This window comes from Chroicocephalus ridibundus, chromosome 1 (assembly GCF_963924245.1).
Source record: "Chroicocephalus ridibundus chromosome 1, bChrRid1.1, whole genome shotgun sequence".
In the NCBI taxonomy this organism is placed as follows: Eukaryota; Metazoa; Chordata; class Aves; order Charadriiformes; family Laridae; genus Chroicocephalus; species Chroicocephalus ridibundus.
Genome location: NC_086284.1, coordinates 62051201 through 62071504, shown reverse-complemented (window position 1 = coordinate 62071504; position 20304 = coordinate 62051201). Strand labels below are relative to the sequence as shown.

General features: G+C 38.3%; 1 protein-coding gene across 2 annotated transcripts in view; it reads left to right on the top strand.

The window, feature by feature from the left end:
• Positions 1 to 20304, top strand: part of NALCN (sodium leak channel, non-selective) — a 239167-nt gene that overhangs the window by 44925 nt on the left and 173938 nt on the right. For both annotated transcript variants that reach the window (XM_063337103.1, XM_063337098.1), the window contains exon 7: positions 8172 to 8326. In XM_063337103.1, the coding sequence (XP_063193173.1) occupies positions 8172 to 8326 (155 nt within the window). The remainder of the gene's footprint in view (positions 1 to 8171; positions 8327 to 20304) is intronic.

Here is a 20304-nt window from a genome sequence, read left to right as displayed (position 1 = left end):
GTGATTAGTTGGCAGAAGAACAATTCCTAAGAAAAGGAACTTTTTGTGTATACCCAGAACTGTTTCACTGTTAAAGAATATGTTCCTAATTCATCATCTGGCTTCAACTGTTAGCTTTCTATTCGTGTTATACTTTTTTATGCTAGATTACAGAACCTTAATTCCCAGTATTTTCTCTGTGTGAATCCACTTACACACAACAATTGAGGCACCTTTCAATATGCTTTTTAATAAGCTAACATTGTTCAGCTCTTTCAGTCTCTTACTGCAGAGCATGTTCTCCAGTGTTCTCATTTTCATGGTTTAGTATGATTTCCTCAATTTTTCAAAAATTTTAAAAAATATGAACAAAACCCCGGTATGTAATATTAATCATAATTTGTATCTGTGCCATACAGAGAGGGACATTAATTCATTATTGCTTTACTTGTACAGTCTGGGAAAGCACTGGCTCTTTCTTGCCATGATGTTATTGGGACAAATATGAGAGGATGCCCTATTATATCCCCTCATCTCAAACTCTCATGTCGCATCTATATCCTATAATACAGTATCTCCATCCTCTTCTATCCCTTGTATTTCATAGGCCATAAGGTTTTCTTTCAGTGGTCCTACCTCTATAACTTTGCATTTGGCTGTATTAAAACACATTTCGTTTTACTGGATCCAGGTAACCAAATGATCCTGATAACTTGTCAGACTTCTCTGTCCTCATTGTTATTTATATTTCTATCCATATTCTTGATTTTATACCTGTTTCTCCCTCATTGATTACAGAAGATCATGATGATCATTTCTCTGGTAAGTGTTTTTCTGACCTGTCAGTTAATCAGTTTTCAGCCCATTTAGCAGGTGCTTTATTGATATTACATAGTGACAACTTCTTAAATAGTCATGTGTTATTGAATGAATCACTTTACAAAGTCTAAGCTAGGCAATTTTATTGGAAAAATCTGTAATCTTATCAAAATCATGTTAATATGATGAGAATTATTTTCTCTAAATCCATACTGCCAGCCATTAATAACATTCATGTTCTTTACTCTTTATCAATTAGACTTTGTATCACCTTGCTCTTTCTTTTGTCTTGGTGGATGTCAGGCTACCCAGTCGTGCTGCTTGTTCTTTAAAAATTAATGGCACATTAGCATTCTTCCGGAATTTCCCTGCTATTTCAAGTTTTATTAAAAATTAATAGAAGAGATGAGAGATGCCCTGAGTTATTTGGGCCTGTTGATTTGAGTATAATTACCCCTAGCAGATGCTGTCTGATATTCTCCTCAGTTACTAATTCTTGAGTACTGAAATCTGTGTTTGCCAAGTTAAAATGGAAAACATGGCATGTTGCCAAAGCTTAAGCTTTGTGTTTATAGTGTTTCTAGAATTGTGAGTCCTTTAAGCATGCCCTATCTTATCTTTTAATGTGATAAAAATAATAAATAAATATCAGAGACAATCTGTTACCAGAAAGGTTTGAAAGCTTTATAGTTATAATTACAGATATAATTATGAGAAACATTAAATATGGATGAAGTTTTCACACTTACAGTTTTAATGATAAAACAGATTTTGTTCTCAGATTAAGAACAGGAAACCGGTTCTGTAATGACGACTTTAGACCTAAGTTTGCCTGAAAGTAAAACATAACATTTAAAAATGACCCTTGGGAATGCTAAGATTATAAAATATCAGAGGAATAATTGTGCCTAGACATATCTGTAATCTTTAAGACAGAGAGGTACTCTGAAATTTCTTTAACTATCACCAGAGAGTTTGGATGATCCTGTTACTGGATTATCTAGAACCTGTAGTGACTCCAGCTGCAGCACTGTCCTAAATTGCAATCTCTTTCTGCACAGACTGGAAGATCTATCAATAGAACTCAATTACAGTATGACTCCTTTTCACTGAAGTTAACGGTTATGTATGTGTCTGACTTCAGTGACAGGAGAGTTAGCTGACAGTGATTACACTTTGAAAAAAATGTGCCAAATAATAATGATAAACTACTATTGCAAATTTTAGAAATATCAATATCACTGATTTATATGTTAGTATCTTCCTTGTTAAGCTGAAGTCATAATGTCATAATAATTATGAAAATGATCAAAAGAAAACTTCATGATAGAAACAAAGTTCTTTTATAATTATTATAACACAATCTTATTATTCTAACAATTGTGCAGGAGTCGCTGTTGTTATTGTTAGGTCTTTCTGTAAAAAGAGCAGTAGCGTAAGGAAGTAGTCTAGGAACCATCTGTTAATAGCAGTTGTATCTTCAGAGCTTCCCATTGGAGAAAATGGACTTGATTGGGTTAGCACAGTAAGAATTAAGATATGGATGTGGGAATAAAAGACACATTTAAAAGGACAAATGAAAGGATATTTGCCTAGGTGCTTAGATTGCTTTCACGGTCACCAAGCAACAAATAAACTTTACCCCTTCTCCGGTTTGTTTATCACAAGGAATCAGATAAAAACCAAGTATTTTTCCAATTCAGATTCCTATCTTTTAACTTCCCAGAGTTTCTGAAAACAAGAGTAACTTGGAATATGAAAGAAATATTTTTAACTACCTGGTGATATCAGCAGCTGTATAGTAGTTGGCATGAGCTTTTAAGAGGACATATTCTAAATAGAAGAAGTATTTAAAACCTCCCTTCTGCACAATGTTACTGGTACAGTGTTGTCACAGGAACCTTAATCTCAGATTTCCTGATTTTTATTGGTATAAAATTACAGCCAAAAATTATGAATGCACCAGCAATATCTTTGTTTTGGTTGTTTTTCATTTCTGTAATTTATCTTCTTTAAGTCTCTTGATCGGAAAACAAGGTTCTGTGCTCTAAAACTGGATGGTGGTATAGGGGGAAAGCAAATTAAGGCTGGTGACTTGGCTTATTGACCATAGGAACCATCAATTTTTAACTCGAAGGGCCTGATGCAGTTATCCGTGTATAGGCATTTAGTGCTACTTGAAATAACTAATGTGTCCAAGATACTCAAGTACGGCACAGGGCTCTCAGGTGTGGCACAGGACCTAGAGACCTGTGACTTCCTAGATCAGCATCTAAAGGTTAAGAGGGTCACCATCAGGCATCCCAAACGGCACTAGCAATCTGTGTGAGGAAAATCAAATTGAGTTACAAGTCTGGGATATTTGCATGCGCTCAATTGCAGGAGGGGGCTTTAAATCTAGAATGTAAAGTATTTGTGCCTAAATAGAGCTTATTCTGCATTTGATGTAAAAATCTGTTCTTTTGTATGACTAAATGTTTTAGTAAGAAATGAGCAAGAAAGAAGTTAGTATTTGCTACCCTAGAAATTAGTATTTGCTGTTTCAGATCTGTGACCGAGAGGTTGCGTTGTCATTAATCTGCCCATCTATACATATCTTGCATTTATATTTTGGTGCTTCAAAGAAAGCTCCAAAAACACTGTTAAAACCAGGATGCTCATGACACAGCTGACCTTATTTTCCCACTATGAATCCGGCCTGTAAATTATATCTCATTTCAAAAAATACTGATACAGTATAGAATTTAAAGCTTAAAAAAGTTCATGGGCTATAATAATTGTCTAGAACGGTGCAATGAAGGTGTTTCACAGAAGTAGATCACCCTGGTTTTCAGAATAAAGACAAATTAAGTAGATATCATTCACCTATATAATGTAAGAAAGCAGTATTAATAACACTCATGAGGTAACTTATATAAAGTCCATGTAGAACCTCAGTATTACTTCATCAGAAAATATTTATTGAGTGATCCTGGCCCAGAATCAATTTAATTTAAGCTTCAGGAACTTCTTCTCTGCAGCATGGAGCTCTGTGCTCTCTTCTGGATTTATTTTAGGTTTATTGCTGTATTCTCACTAGCTTGGTGCTTTTGCCTTGTGTTCTGGCAATATGGAAAAACAGAAGCGTCTTTTCAAAAAATGTATAGAAATGGAAATTTTTTTTTCAAAATTGCATGCTCAGAGTTAGATGTCTAAATGCATATAGCAGAAGAGGAAAGTATGAATTCTTGATGTCTTAAAGAGAATCAATCTCTTATCAATCATCTGATTCAAGCCTATTTCTATATTAGTACTTTCTATACAGCAGTGTCCATTTTGCATATAGGTTCTATCACTTTCTGAATTCATTACTTGACATTAAATCACAGTTATTGAGAGTAACCTTTAAGCTCTTCAGAACTACGTAATCTCTCTATTCTCAAAGGTTTTTGCCATTCTTCAGCATATGCTTTGTGTGATTTTGATGAAGCCGATTTCACACAGTCCCGCAGGTCACTAATGAAAATGCACACAGAAACCATTGCCAGTTCCTCTGAGGTCCGGTTAATGTATTACTCCCTATTTGGAAGCTGTACAGTTGCTACTTACTTGCTTCGTGATCCGCCAGCCATTTTTTATGGCTGCTATGGTATTTTTACCAACGCGATAGTTCTTTAGTCAGCAGCTGTGCAGTGCCTGGTTTTGGTGCAGAGACAGACATAGGGTTCCTTTCAACTAATACAGGAAACCTTCAGCTCCAGATAATTCACTTTTAGTTATTGACTTCTTTACCTAATTGGCCATAGGGTGGTTTTTTTTTTTTGCAATACCTTATCAATAAATGTCCTTCTGAATTTTTTTCTTTAATTTTCTGGATCTGGAAACTATGTGACTAGAATAGTAATTTTGAATAGTTTTCTGGTGATATCCTAGAAAATTGATAGAATACCAGAATTAAAAAATCCCATTTTTTGTCCATTTCTGTTTTCGGCAGAGAAAGTCAGGCTAACAGAAAATAGGAAGTTAGGAGCTACCTCAGGTAATTTGTCTTTTAAGTTGCCAAAACCTCTCTTTGAAGAATGGCCCTAATGAAAAGATGGTGCTCAAAGGCAGATTGTGCTCACATGAGCACACAGTGGTTGAAAGGCCAGTTTTGCTACAGATACTACGGAAAACAGCCACGTGTACTGCCAAGACACATAAATTCAGGTTCTTCTTGTGGTGTACTTACGTATGTATGTATGTAGTCAGAACGTTCTTCGGGCAGTTAAAAACATGTCAGAGTAGCACTCTTACGTCTTTTGCAAGAATCTTATTATTGAAGGATTCTTATCAAGCAATATGGAGTCAATTATCTCCTTCTGCATCCTTTGCGTTCCTGTGCAGAACTAATTTCTCAGCTCACCTGTTGGGTTGATGCTGTACTACATACACATTGAATATTCTGCGTAGAAATATTCAGTTGGTCTATTGCATTGAATTATTTCTTTGGTCGTGTTGCAAGAATTCACAATTTTGTTAAGGCTCCTAATTCAGGAAGATATTTAAGCACATTGCCTAATCGAACTTTTGAGATGGTTAAAACAAGTTAGGTGCTGAATCAGCATCTCAGTACTTATTTGATGTTGAGTATGGCCTGGGAACGAATAAACCAAATAATCTTATATTGAAAACATCTGGCCTTTTCTAAACTAGATATCTAATATTGACTAGTCCATGTAGACTAGTTATGCTTATTCACTGTCTTGAGGCAGGACACAAATTGCTTAGTGACATTGGTCCTAAAAAGCCTATATCTGTACAGGTACAGATACTATAAGCAGAGATTCTTCCTTTTTAGCCTAAATCATACTCAGTGCATGGAGACAGCTTTTTTTCTTCGTGAGGTTTGATGTGATACAAAAATGGCCTAGGTTTGAATGAAGCACTTAGAACGAGTGCTTTGCATTGTAGTGGTTGAGCCAGCAGTACTATTAATAATATGCCTTCATGCTGCTAGCCTCTTGGATCTGAGGGATTTTCTAATGCAAACCATAATGTAAAATTCAATAGCTACCAGTAGCCAGGTTTCTGAATCTACTTGAGCCAATGAATTAATTTCCATTTCTGAAAATATTCATGCAATGTTTTCTTATGATAATCCCATATATTACAGTGGCTTTTAGAGGGCAGTATCATAAATCTAGCATACTTAAAGCATACAACAAGGTATGAATTAACATATTCTAGTATAAAGGAATTAAGGTGCCCAGATGAATTTTTAAATCCTTGAATGATATGTGCCGAGCAGGTTTAGAAAAACTGAAATGAGTACACCTATCCTTGTGTATCTGTCTGTCTTTCTAGTTATGCACATAGCTAAATTTCAGGGTGTTCTTTAAAACCTCAGCTGAAACTGTTCGTGTCTTTGTGTGCATCCATGCAGATATGTATGGCGCTCTGGTGTCATGAAGAAATGACTGCAGGATGGGTGCAACTACAGTTATTCCTCTGCATTTATAATTGTCAAAGAAAAATTGTGTAGGAAGCTTCAGTTTCACACTGACAAATTTAGACTAACCTATTGCTATCACATACAGTGCATAATAGCAAGAAAAATAAAGTAATTAAAGCTTTATTCATCCAATTTAGTTGTCAAAATGCATCTGTGAGTTAGAGTAAAAGAAAAGGACTTTCAGAAGAACAATAAGATAACAATTATACTAAAGGGCAGACTGAAAAGTTTCACCTTTTCTGTGGACAAGCAAGATTAATTAAAATGATGAATTTTAAGGCATTGGTCTGAAGCCTCAGGATAACAGGGTAAATGCTACAAGATTTTCTTTGTAACTTTCAGAATTCATTTTGGGTGTTTCTATATTAAAAGTCTGTGCTGTGACCAGGAAGTCAGAATCAACCTGAACGTGAATGGAAAAATGCTATCGACTGTTTTTTTTTTTCTCAGACCAGAACTCACCGTGATTAGCTTTTTATGTCTGATTCACCCTAGGACTGAACCAAAAATCAGGATTTTCATTTGCTGGGTGAGAGAATAGAAGCAAGGAGAAAAATGGATGTTGCTTAGCTGTGTGCCTTTTGAGCACAGTTGGAGCTATGTCATATTACAACCTTTCTTCTCTTTGGTTTGCCCAGATAACTCATAGCACAAGTACCAGGAACCCCCATTCTGCTCTGTAATACTGTGCTGTGTTGCTTTGTAGGCCCTAACAGGGACCTGCTCAGGGTGGAGGGGGGCAGTTTGCTAAGGTTACCTCTTAACTAAGCTACTTCTTGGGAAATGGGGTGACCAGCGTTTGGTTTTGGCAAAGGACTATGTATTGCGATTACTAACTGGGTGCTGTAAATGCTTAGGGGGAATCAACTGCCCGAGCTTCTCCTTACTGAAGTTTGGGAGTACTTGGATACACGTCTGTATGTGTACGTGCCACAGCCACAGATTTAACAGGACGGGGAGCTACAAACTTGTTCTCTCTCTCCTTTAACTTCTATGTCCCTTAGCGATGACCTACCTGAATTCCCCCTGTGGTGCAGTGTGACAGAGCCTCTTCAGCAGCTCAGCCCCAGGTGCCAAAGGAGCTGGGAAGACAAGTGATGCTCAGCCTCTGGCAACAGTAAAAAATGGCCAACACAGTGTGTTGCAGTGCTGCCCCTTGTCTCATGGTCTTTCCATTTTTCAGTGTTACATTTACCAGCATAAATCAGTTTGAACCAGTTCAAACCAGTTCAGATTTTTTCATCTGTTCTACCAAATCATTACTGGACTGACCTAAAAGTGAATCAGATCTGTTTCAGTCACATCAATACCTAGATACTAATTGCACTAAACATGTAATGATTTGACTTCTTGCCTGTGACTGTGGCTATCCATCTGTGGTGGGAACCTGGCCTGACTAAGGTATAAGAAGCTGAATACATGCTCAGGTCGCTGACAAGTCGTCCACAATGATCCTTTTAAAGAGTGTCAAAGCTAGCTCAGGTAATGTCTGTGGAAGTCAAAGTCACAGTATTGACTGCTGTTGAACATGCTCTCAGCATCTTCAAAGGAGCCTGAAGCAGTAAGTATCCAAACTGCATTAAAGAGCAGTTGGAGCAGCTGTATGTTAACTCCTCTAAGTCTTAAAGAGTCTCCATTTTTGATGGGGTTTCTAGGCATTGGTTTCTAGGCATCTGAACCTTCTGCTGTAAGTATTTGTACTATCATTACATAAGACTAAAGTCTTAGGAGACTTTTAGCTTGCCCTTTACAATAAGTGCTTAATTAATGAAAGTAACATACACCAAAGAATCAGATAGCAAAAATAATAGCTGATGAACTTTTCACTTTAGTCCTCTCAAGTATTTAGTTTAGCTATGGGTTGAGTTTATGTAACACCTTCATTTTGTATTTTTCACAGAAATGTAACCTGGAATAATTTAGCTATCCCAGACACCCACTGTTCCAGAGAGCTGGAAGAAGGTTACCAGTGCCCACCTGGATTTAAATGCATGGACCTTGAAGATCTGGGACTAAGCAGGCAAGAGCTGGGCTACAGTGGCTTTAATGAGATAGGTCTGTCTTACTGGTAACATCCATTTCAGTATCCATTTAAAAATGTTTATGAAATGAATAGAACAGCTAGCTCATGTCTGTACTGAAAAGATATCAAGTGCAATCAGTATTCTGCTCAAGTAGAGCACATGCCAGAAAGAGAAGCTGTGCTATTTGCTTTGGAATGATGAAGTTATAATCTATTTTTACATTGCCTGGGATCCCAGGATTTAAATAACTTTAAAACAATGTCTTTATTTAAAGGAGTCAACCGTTGATTATCACCAGTATGCAAATGCAATGACTAATTTCTGTGGTTTATTTATGATTAATTTTAGAGTACATAATTCATCCTATTTGTCTAATTTTAGTAGTAATTCCCATGCAAAAAACCCCACCCAGAATTACTTTGATGATCACCTTGGTACTAAAGAGAAAGGGGGAGAGAAAATTAGATCATGTGTATCTGTGGCAATCTCCATCCGAATTGTGTAAGTCAGAGCACCACCCAGAAAAATGACTGGGAGTCAGGCAGATTTTGCAATACAGGTGTAATTTGTGTTTTGTGAGAAACACCACAGAGTCACCAGGAGAATACATTTTCTGCTAGCTGCAATGTGTCGTGTCATCCCCACAAGGAAACAAGCGCAGAACAGTAATTCAAGGAAAGGTGGCAAGAGCATGGGCAGCTGTGGCAAGATGCATATCCAAATGGAAAATGCACAGTTACCCTGTCAGAACATGGTGGTTACCTCACATTCATTTAACAGACAAAGGTCCAACAGGAGCCTGCAGCTGTAAATTTTCATTTTAGCACAGGTAGGGAAGTCCCTTCAAATGATAAAGCATGCCTGCAGGCTGTATTCTTTCTGCTGCATCTCTCTGATTCTGATAAGCTTTTTTTTTTTTCATTTTTCCTGGCTTGATCTCCAGACTGTTGTCCTGGCCCCAGCTGAACTTGAAGGTAATAAAGAGGTTTAATGACTGAACGACTGTTCTCCAAAAAGTCTTTTTGAATATGGAAAGCCTTTACAGCTGAAATCACTTCAGTTGGTTCCCAGGCGGCTGAATATACACAATGAGCCAGAGAGTTACAAGAGATAGTCTCAGAGTCCTGTTACAATAAGTACTCTGCGCTACCAAATGCTTTCCGAACAAAACCTGCCATTTGTGTCCTTTCTTTTTTCTCATGAGAAAGGGAGAGACTGATTTCAACCAAGCTCCATTCTGTTTCCTCTGGGAGTCAGAAGCGTACCAGTTGTACCAGTACTGCTAACTGAATAGCACTACTGATAGTACCTATCTTTTATGTAAATTTTTTCTTCAGTAGATCTCAAAGGCTAACCCTGTCTGATCTCTCAGGCAACCTTCAGATTCCTAAGGCAGTGGCATAGTGCCGTGCCTGGGTGAACATGAGCTGAGTTCACTCTAGAAGTTAAAAACATCCACATGTAAGTAAGTTCTCTAGTTGGAGATGGTTTGGCAGGGGAGCGTGGGATAGGTGTATCACCAGAAGAATTGTGCCTCAGATTGAAATCGCCCTTCTTATCTTGACATGCAAAATTGTTTGTGGCGTTGAGGGCTGTTACTCCAGCTGCCTACCTGGTCACCAGGGAACAGTAGTTGCAATGCCTTAGGCAAGCTTAAGCGGGTCGATGATTTGAATGAGGCTCAGAGTGCTTACTAAAGGAGGCCAGTATATTTTTAATGGTGAGGGCAGATGATTGGCAAAGACAGGTGAAATAGTTTGTCCAGGGGTGCCTGCAATGCTGATTTAAAAAACAGGGCTCAAACTCTGGTCTCCTGAGTTGCAGTCTTATACTTTACAAGTATGTCATTCTGAGTTCTGTATTTTAAAGGTCAAAGATTGCCAATAGATTTAGGAGACTTGCCATTGATGCGTTGTTTTTGTCTAGAAATAGGTAACCAGGATGTAACACTGTTGGTACAGCAGCCAGAAGTTAAGTTGATTATCAGTTGAAAACTGATTACTAAACTTTAAAATACTGGGTAAGACATAGCAGCTTTGTCACGAAATGTTAAATAAGCTTCCTCAAATTAGGAATGTTATAAATAGGGTCATAATCAGCAAGTTCATCAATAGTTTGTAAATCTTCATTTTGTAATGCACCTTTTTATGTAGTTAACAGGTAAGTAATGCAGGAGATCTTTTCTGTGTAACTATACTATTTTTTGTATGCATTCATTGATATTTTACTTGCAGGTATTACTATGCAGCCTGTCCTGTTGGTTCCTGAAATCTATCATTACAAAAATCACAAGAGCATAGCATTTGGCAGCTACTGTATAATTAGCACTACTTAATTTGCGGTATATAAGTACAAGCTATGCATATTTGAATTTGATTATTTCTGTTATTTTTCTTCTCTTTAAAGAAAAAGGGAGGGTTTTTTACAATTTTACTACTCATTGAAGACCAAACTGTCCTAATCAGATAAAAGGTACTAGAGTTTTTTATACTGTGAGGGCTGTGCCAAGTGGTTTCATATTTGGAAAATCCCTTAATTTTGGCTGTACCCTGTTCCCACTTTTGTAAGTGGCTTTGGCTTTAAAGAAATGAAAATTGGAAAGATGATAGTGTAAGTTTTGGTATTTGACAAAGTATTTATTTCCCAAATTTTCTATTTTTAGTTTTGAGGTGTTCTGTTTATCTGGTTTATGTGTGCTTCTATGCAGGTATGTTTGTATTGTTTAAGGAAGAATATAGTTCTAGACTACTGATAAATATGGCTGGAAGCCATCTTGTCAAGATAATCTAGGCCATCCCCTTCCAATGTGAAGCAGACTTCACAATCTTTCTAGACAATCTACTGCACTGCTTCAGTGTCTGTACTCTTAGGAAGCCTTTCCTAAAGTATAACCTGAATTTTTCTTTTTTTGCCATTTTAGGTCATAATTTCTCACCTTATTCACTATTGACACAGAGAAAAATTTTTAAAAAAGCTTTTCTGCATCTTTCAAGACTATCATTGTGCCTTTTCTACCCTCTATGGCCCTGCTGGGCCATATAGCTCCAAATGTTTCAGTCTTTTGCTTAAAGACATGTATTTTATACCTTAAGTTATTCTTATTGTCCTTCTCTAGACTTTCTCCAGCTGATTCACCTCTTTGTTGAAGTGCAGTACTGGCAGAATACCTCAGTAGAGCCATTACTTTATGTGTCTTTAAGCTTTATTACAGTTTCTACATCCCAGTGAGATGTTTTCCATTTTCAGAACAGTATGCTATGAGTGATTCATGTGTTTTTCTGATTTGTTACAGCCCTTGTGTCCTTTAGAAAGAGTTGCCATCACTGCTTCCCGTCCTCTATTTGTTTACTTGATTATTTCTTTTTAAATGTAGACCCTTCCATTTGTCTCCATTGAATAGCATACTATTTTTTTTTCTTTCCCAGATTATTTCTTCAATTTGCAAAGTTCTTCTGGAATTTTAATTCTTTCCTCCTGAATACTTGTAGTGCCTCTTAGCTTACTTTTATCTGAAATTCGATGAGAATAATTTATTTTCTCTCAACTTGGTCAAGAGTGAAAAACCAAATAGAACCAGACCAAGATCAGAGTCTGCTGGAACCTTGGTTGACAGTCTTCCTTTCTGACAGTGTTTCGTTAATAGCTGCTCATAAGGACACTTAACAAATGGTTTTGCACCCATCACAGAGTAGTTTCACCTAGCCATATTTCTGTATGTTGTCATGATGAGACAATGTTAAAAGCTTTTTAAAATCAAGATGTAGACCATCAAGTGCTTCTCATCTCTTTATGAAACCTGCTTCCTTTCTGCATTTGTACAGCAATAATACAATAAGATTTGTGCCATAGGTTCTTCAGTGCCTGCACCCTTTTGATATGTATTAATAATATAATACTCACACCTAACGTTTGTGAAGGTAATTTTTTCAAGCATGGGCCACAGCAGCATATACCTACAGCTAATGCTTCTGTTCTTCAGTGTACATATTTCTACATTGGATGTAGAATGAAATTAACACCAGTCAGTTTTACCAGCTTTACCAGTGTTATCTCGAATGGGAATGCAATTACTAAAAGACAGGGCAGTTCTGTCCGGCTATACCTCTATGACAGGTATGAGCAACAGTCACAGAGGTCTGTCTTAGAACTGTTTGTGAAACTGGAGAATTAATGAAATGTTGAGTGGAGAACCAATTGGCTAAGGCCTCAGTACTCCAAATCCTTTTCTCTGTGAAGTTCTGAAATGGGAGGAAGGAATAATAGAGAAAAAATAATCTGTCCCCCTAGGTGAATTGACTTCAGATGTTTCAGGTTCCAGCTAATGAGAGGCTGCTGGCTTCTAGTAAGTTGCTCATGAACTCACTAGAAACCAGAGTACTCTTTCCAACAGTTTGACAGAGAACCTGACTTCTTAAGTAGGTTTTATTCTTATGCAGTGGGAGCCTTCATATTAAATGAAGTCTTTTATCCATCCGGATGCTTGAAAGACTTTTCGAATGCTACTTGTGGGGCTGAGTGGGAGTAAGAGAAAGGATATGAATGAAAGGCTTGGCTGGCTGTATGCATGTGGGTGGCAAAGCTCCTTACTATTGCCTGTACCTGTATAGTACTGTCAAGCCCTTCTCTTTCTCAGACTTCTTAGCTGATTTTGATTCAGGCTTGTAAAAAAGGTTGATGTTTCCTTCATATCAGAACAGTTTTCATCCTTCTCTCCCACTGAGAGCATCAGGTACTTTCACAGTTGGCCTGTTTCTTCTTTCTGCTTTAATTCTCTTCTTCTCTGTGTTTTTCCTAGCTGTGTTTAATTCCATAGAGTGTAGCTAATAGGACGACAGCATCATGAAGTATGCAAAAAATGTTGAGCTAAATATTGAGAAAAATGACCATTGTTTTGTGAATAAACCCCAGTAATTGCACAACTCATGAGGCATGCAATTGTATTTTCAAATCTATTTTGATCTGACTTATCTAAAAAGCATAAATATAATTGTTGAATGAAATAAGACCATGCAAGGCTGGGCAACTGGAGAACTATGACAAGTACTTCTGCCTTCCATGCCACTGTTTATCTGAGCGTGCATCTACCTTTGGGCAAAATTTAACATGGCAGTAATCGCTATCAGGACCACACTAAGGCTGTTGGTAGAGCTGTGTATGTGGGTGCTGCCGGAAACGGTACCACGTAGACACAAATGTGCCAAAATCCTTGTTGCTGCTGGATCCTGGGCAATTTTCCTGCTTACCTGTACTTTCCACAAAGTACAGATCCTTTTGCATTCGGATTTTTGTAACATCTGGCTAGTAATCATTCCACATGCCTCATGGGTGCAATCATCTATAATCATTTACAGATGTACACTTGCAGCTACATTGCTGATTTTACTCTTCATGCAATCCTAGAGAATGTTATTTCATGATTTACAGTGCTTTGGATATTCTCTAAAGGAAAAGGAGGTCCGGAATGAAAGATACATAAAAGTTAAAAAATATTCTAGAAAGTAAGGGAAAGAAGTTTTAAGACATGAAAGATCATTCTGAAAGAAGAAGGAGATCTTATTCTATGCTGTATCATCAACCTATCTGTCATTTGCTAGGGCCGGTACCCTATTAAATGATCGTAATTACATCTGGTGCCTGCAGAGAGTATTTGAAAAAGACTGCCATATTAATGTGCCGTTTACGTATAGGAGATAAGCACACACTTGTTGTATCTTGAAGACAAATAGTGAAAATTCAATGGTAAGGAGAGCTTCAAAGCACATATACAGAAATTACATCTATATTAAACCGTACTTGCCTTACAGTAGAAGTGAACACACTTTGATGGCACAATGAGCCAGCAAAATCATCTCATTTCGTGGGCTGTAAAACAGCAATAGAGCTTTAGGTCTCAAATATTTCCCACTTTTATTATAAGGCCTTTTCCCTTATAATATGTGAACCAGAATTTAAATATTCTTGCCATGCCTACAGTTGAAAGCCTTTTTTAAAATTGGTAATTAGAAGAAAAGATTTTACATGTCACTGTTGAAAATGTTTTCCATGGTTAGATTGAAAGTGAACCTAAGTTAATGTTTGTTAAAGGAGACATCACAGTGTGGCCAAAATAAACTTCCTCAAATCACTTCTAGGTATTGTTTTGATAACGGACTTCTACAGGGATCAAAATAGCCCCTTTGTTTACCCATAAATTGAAATTTTATCTACTGAACACGGGAGTTATGTTAGTTCTCTCATTAATCCTTTTATGATTGGGAAAAGACTTTTGAGCGTGCAAACAGTTTGAGTTGCAAAGATCCTGCTCTTAGACTGGAAGAAGATTGGGGTGGCATTAGAGTCATCATTCAGAAGGAAGAAATTAAGGTTAAGATAGTATATGTGAATCTGGCTTTTGCACCTCACTACCCCAATTCCTTAAGTACCTTTTCCATGAGAGATTTAATGTCGCCTAGAGGTTGTGTACCTGTCTCAAGGATTATATTCATAGTGGCTGAGCAGCCTGTTGAGCGGTGAGGTGTGATGGACACATGAAAACCAAACAGCTGGAAAGGGAGGAAGGATGCTCACACCAGTCTGGAAGAAAAGCTGAAAAGTCAGCCTAAATCAGATCCCCAATGAGGTACTATTAGAAGCAGCAAGCATTCAGAGCTACAAGTCCATTTGTTTATGTGGGCACCTATATAGTATATTTGGCTGCGGGAGACTGATACAGGTTCTTAAAGAGAAAGTAGAAGTGACCCATGTTTTGATATAGTAGTGCAGTGGTCAAAGTGAGACACTTGCATTAAGGAAGGATGCCCTACTCACCCCTGTGCAGGGATTGTAGCAGAGCACGCGCCCACCTCCCTCTGAGTCTGCACCAGCAGGAGTTCCTGGCCCCAAAGGACAGTAAGTAACGCGAGACTTGTGACTAGGAGTACTATAAAGACCTGCTCTTTGTCGTTCTTCTGTGAAGTTATTTCCAATTTTTTCTCCATGGACTGCCTAACACAAAAATGTATAAAACCACCTTTAATGTTTAGGAGGCTAAATGTTAACAAGGCATGCCAACATAAAAGAAAACACTTGAAAATCCACCTTGCAGTTCCTGCTGCCAGTGGATGAAGAAAAGAGCCTGTCACTGGTGGCAGAGGCTGACCTTTTCATTCATCCATCACTCCACATCCACCTGACACACTGGTCTCTCGGTGTCAGTATTAGCAGCCACTTGGTCTTTCCAGGTCCCTGGCATGGGCAAAAGAAGCAGGTGAATTATGACTGATTAGTTGTTGTAGGCAATTGCCCCCTTGTCCAGCTCTGAGATGTACGGGTCCATAAGGAACAGTGAATTAAGAGCTGATGAACAGAATAAAAATGATACTTACAGGTTATTTGTTCAAAGTAGGAGATCCGACTGACAGTGAAAAGGATTGCAAGGATGTTTTCAGCCTCCTATATGCCTCCTTCCTCCCCGCGCTGCCCTTTCCCACAGTCGTCTCCACCTGAATGAGGCCAGTGTCATTTTGCACAGTCGTAGAGGGCCAGAAATGCAGATCAGCATCACAGCCTGGCTCCCTTGGCTCTCACGCAGTTGGTGTCTGGGATAATAGAAAGCAATGAGGGGATGTCATTGTTAAGTCAGAGCCTCCATTTAACTGTTCCCATTAAAGGCTGAGAGATTGAGCTCTTACGAAGGAAGCATTGGCTCAGTAATGATTTCATCGAAACTTGTGTTCAGACTCTTTGATTCTACAGATGATATGTACGCTTGATACGCATATTGAGTTTTAATACTCTGTTTATCCTACCAAGTGCATCATAGCATTAAATACTTTGATAAACAGGTCTAATCTTATTCCACTGATGCAGCTCTTTGATTGAGACACTTGCATGTAAAGTGCCTAATAAGGAGGCCTTCGTCCGTGACCGCAGCCTGTGGAGGTATCATGTGGTAACATGACAAGAGATAACGATGTTGGTGTGTGAAGGTGTCAGAATGTAATTAGGGAAGCCGTTCAGACTGTCTAGTGATAAAACTCACATTTTCTAAATGTGAGCCACAATGACTTAAAACATGCCCCGTTGGTCCACTGAACCACTGAAAATCATTATTTCAAAAATGGTGATAGATTTTTGGTTTTCTCACTGGAATTTCTTCCTAGGCGTTGCAGACGGAGAGCAACAGGGCCCTGGTCCCAGCTGAGGCACTGTCGTGGGCAGAAGAGTCTCCACTCAGAGAACTTGACTTAGTTGTTTCACTGCCAATTAACATAGATTTATAATCACTCATTCAGCAGTTAAAAAGCAAGAAAGACAAACGCCTTTCCTCCTTCGCCTGTCTCAGCGTCAGTCCACACACCTCCCCGCGTCCTAGTCCCCACTCCTCTGCTTTTGCAGCACATGAGGCGGGGAGCGGTGCAGGAAGCTGGGGCCGGTGCACAGTGGGGTTTTTTTTGCTGTTCCTCGATTCTTACGATTCTGCTGTTTCTCTTTCCTTCTTAATCATCTCCTCTGCTTCAGAACAGGCTTAGCCGTGGGCTCTTGCCTGCCCCCTGCTACCAAAAGCCTGCCAGTCACGCTAACTGCAGGCACCTAAATAAACCTAGACGTGACAGCTTGGGTCACTTTTACATAGGCACCTTGAGAAGATTACACAGGTTTTTGGCGAGCGCAGAGGGGTAAAGAAAACCGTTCGTATGCCCTGTGCAGGTGAGAACAGTTTGCAGTCCTCATTGTGTTGTTCCTCTTGAGAATGTTGTGAAGAATGTGAACGCTGTGAGGAGTGAAGCATGGCTATGTGAATAAGGTAAACAAGTTCAGTTAGTTCCTGAGATAATGAACAAGTTGAAAGGGAGTCAACTAATAAATCCTTGTTTAGGCTTAAGGCACAGTACTGTTTTCATTGGTTGCTGCTTCTTAAGGACCTGCTTACAAGGCCATGTTTAGTTTCTCATCAAAAAGAGTTTAATAACAAAGCTTTTGGGGTTTTGAGGGTTTTTTGGGGTTTCTTTTTATTTGTCAGGAAAAGTACTAATGAAATTCAGTTGTTGGAAGTTGCATGTAGGTAGATGTGTTTATATACCTCTCCTAAAACCATGCTAGAGCCCATACAGGAGCTACTGGATTTGGTGCAGGAAACACTTGGTGAAAATCTTAGCTTTTTTTGCTATGCAAATTAAATTTACATTCTTCTAGTTTAATGCTGGATTAAATGATCCAAGAGGTTCCTTTGGGCCTTAGGATTGATTCCGTATATTATTTGTTCTTTAGTTTGACAGTTTGGTCTCGTTCTTGTATGTGTCTGAGAAGTGAATGACCTGCCATCATAGCATAGGAGAAGTACTCTTTGTCTTTTGCTTTCTGGTTTTCTAACTATGGTTCTGACACTTTGATACTTTAAAAAAACGATGACAGAAAAGAAGTAATGCCAGCCTACTATGGTCAATGGGCTGGTGTTTTCTTTCATGGTAGGTATCTGTGCTGTACTTCAGCATTTGTATTTTTAAGCATTGTTTGACTTTACTCCTTGTTTTATATTTTCCTGTTCTCAAAGATTTCTTAATGGTTGTAAACCTGCTGTTCCTCTCTGTAGTGAAAAAATGCAGTTCTACAATGTATTCAGTTTTCACAGAATACAAAAAAGCATTTTTGACATAATATTCCTCTCTTTTGATGCTCACCTTGAATTCCACTCACTCTTTAGCCACTCTTTCCTTTGAGGTTCCACATGTCAGTTTGTGTAGGGGCTTAGCTTCAGAAAGCACAATACTGACCGTCTTTCTACAAGGGTTTTACCCACAAACACCCTCTTCCATTGCTCTTTCCTGTGCTCTTTATCAGAATGTGTAATTTTTTCCGTCATGTGAGTCTGAAAGTACTGGAAGCTCTGTTCATCTTACATTATGCTTGCTTGTGTTCTTTATTAGTGTTATTTCTTGTACGGGATACAGGATAATATCTTTTAGATGACATTTTCCTCTCACTGAAATTTTCTCGGTACATCAAGTGGAAACAATGGTTTTGGGACTCTTGTCAGAATCTAAAACAATAAAGGTAACTTTTCCTTGATGACTTTTTCCTCAGAAATTCTAGATTTTTATTCTGTTCACCAAGCCGTGATTTTTTGTTGCCTCATTCATGTGCTGCCTCTCATGCTTTTATGTCACCTAGGTGGCTGAGTAACCATTTTTTCCTTTAATCAAGAGCGCTTCACTTTTGAATGCCTTATCCTCCGTGTGCAATTAATATCATTGTGAACTTACTAATTGAACAATTAAAAACAGTCTCAGGCATTCTGGTCCATCCTTCCCCCACTGCTGACATGCCCAGTAGTTTATTTGATATCTTAACCTTAACATAGAAAATAGGATCAATATAATCTTGAACTGACAGAACTGAGAGATTTTGCAGTGCAGTGTGTAGAAAATTCATTTTGGTATTAGAGAATTACTCAGGCTTGTCTAAGAAGCAAGGTGACATTAATTAATTCTCCAATCGGTGCACCAAGAAAGGACTCTTGCTTATGAGCAGAAACAGAAATGAAGAAGACTAGGCAAACTTAATTTATCAAAATGTGTTCATATGGAACAAATATTTCCAGCCTTGTCAGTGTCCATGGGATGTGCATATCTTGCATTGCACAGTAAAGCAGAGTCTGGTAAACCAACACCTTGCAGACAACAATTTTTCCCCTTGACCTATCTCCACATTCTGCAAGGTAGACTTTATATTTTGATCTTATTTCTGCACCTTTTGAATAAGAAATACTAGCAAGAATTTTAACGTTAGCCACATAACTGTCCAAGGAGGGCACCAGTTCTGTAGTTTCCACGGCTGTGGTGTTGTGTGGTGGTGGTCCACTGTTCCTATGGCTTGGCAAGGATATCCCACCTTACGCTTGCCACTTCTCCCGCTTAAATGAATGCTTATGGTTTATTGCTACGTGTACTTTATCTCAGCTCCAAAAGGAGGTGTCTCTGTTTTGTTCAGATACAATGCTGTCAGAACAGTTGTGCTGCTGCATCAGGTGGGCTCGAAGACACTCATATTGGGTTGTTGCCTCTGCAAAGTTATTTCTTGATTTGGAGACAGTCCTGTCCTCGTTATACCTGTTTTCTCCACAGAATCGTAGGGTTGGAAGTGACCCCATTTAGATTTAAGTTTATTTGAGCGTTGATAAACCTTATAATCACAATGCCAATTTTTAAGCCATTTCCCAGGATAACTGGCTAGCAGCTGACTGGTTTTAGAAATGCTGATATCCTCAGTATGGAGTTTTCTCCTGAGCAGACACTGAGTCATTGGCCCTTATTTACTGACTTCCTTTGATCATAAATACACTTTTTATCCTTTGTAAATCACTTGCTCCAGCAGCCTGACAGGACAGGGTTTATAACCCTCTGTTAACTATATATGTAAGTGAATATCCCTGTACATTATACTTTGAAAATAGATTCTTTTCTTACTTAAAATTTATGCAGTAAGGTTTATGAAAAGCAGATGAATACATGTGATTCACTATTTCTTCCTGATAGAGATGAGATATGTCAGTTACCAAACAATTTTGGGGTGATGGTGGTTTTAAGGTGAGTGACAATTAGCTCTGTTCAGCAAAAATTCTGTTGCACATGGCAAAATGATTATTGCTATAGAAGGACTGAACGTGTCTTCCAAACCTGAGGCCTCGACGAGCCTTACACTGAAGAGGTGTAGTTGGCCAGACATCTTCAGATTATTTCAGTTTTGTTCTTTAGTATGACAGTTCCATCGAAACAAGCAGAATCGTTTTAAAATGGAGGTTCTCTAACATAAGGCAGTGTTAGTGAGTTGGCACAGATCACAGATGTATGTGGAAAGGAGAAAACTGGACATTTCTTGGTTTGCAGGGAACACAATGCCAAAATGATCAGACTCTAGCAGAGAGCATGTTTCTTGAAAATTTTCAGTCTCTTCAAGCTCTTAGAATTCTTACTTTTGCTGAAGGGAGTCACATCTGTTGTATCATTGTGTGTGTGATGTAGATTAAGTTTT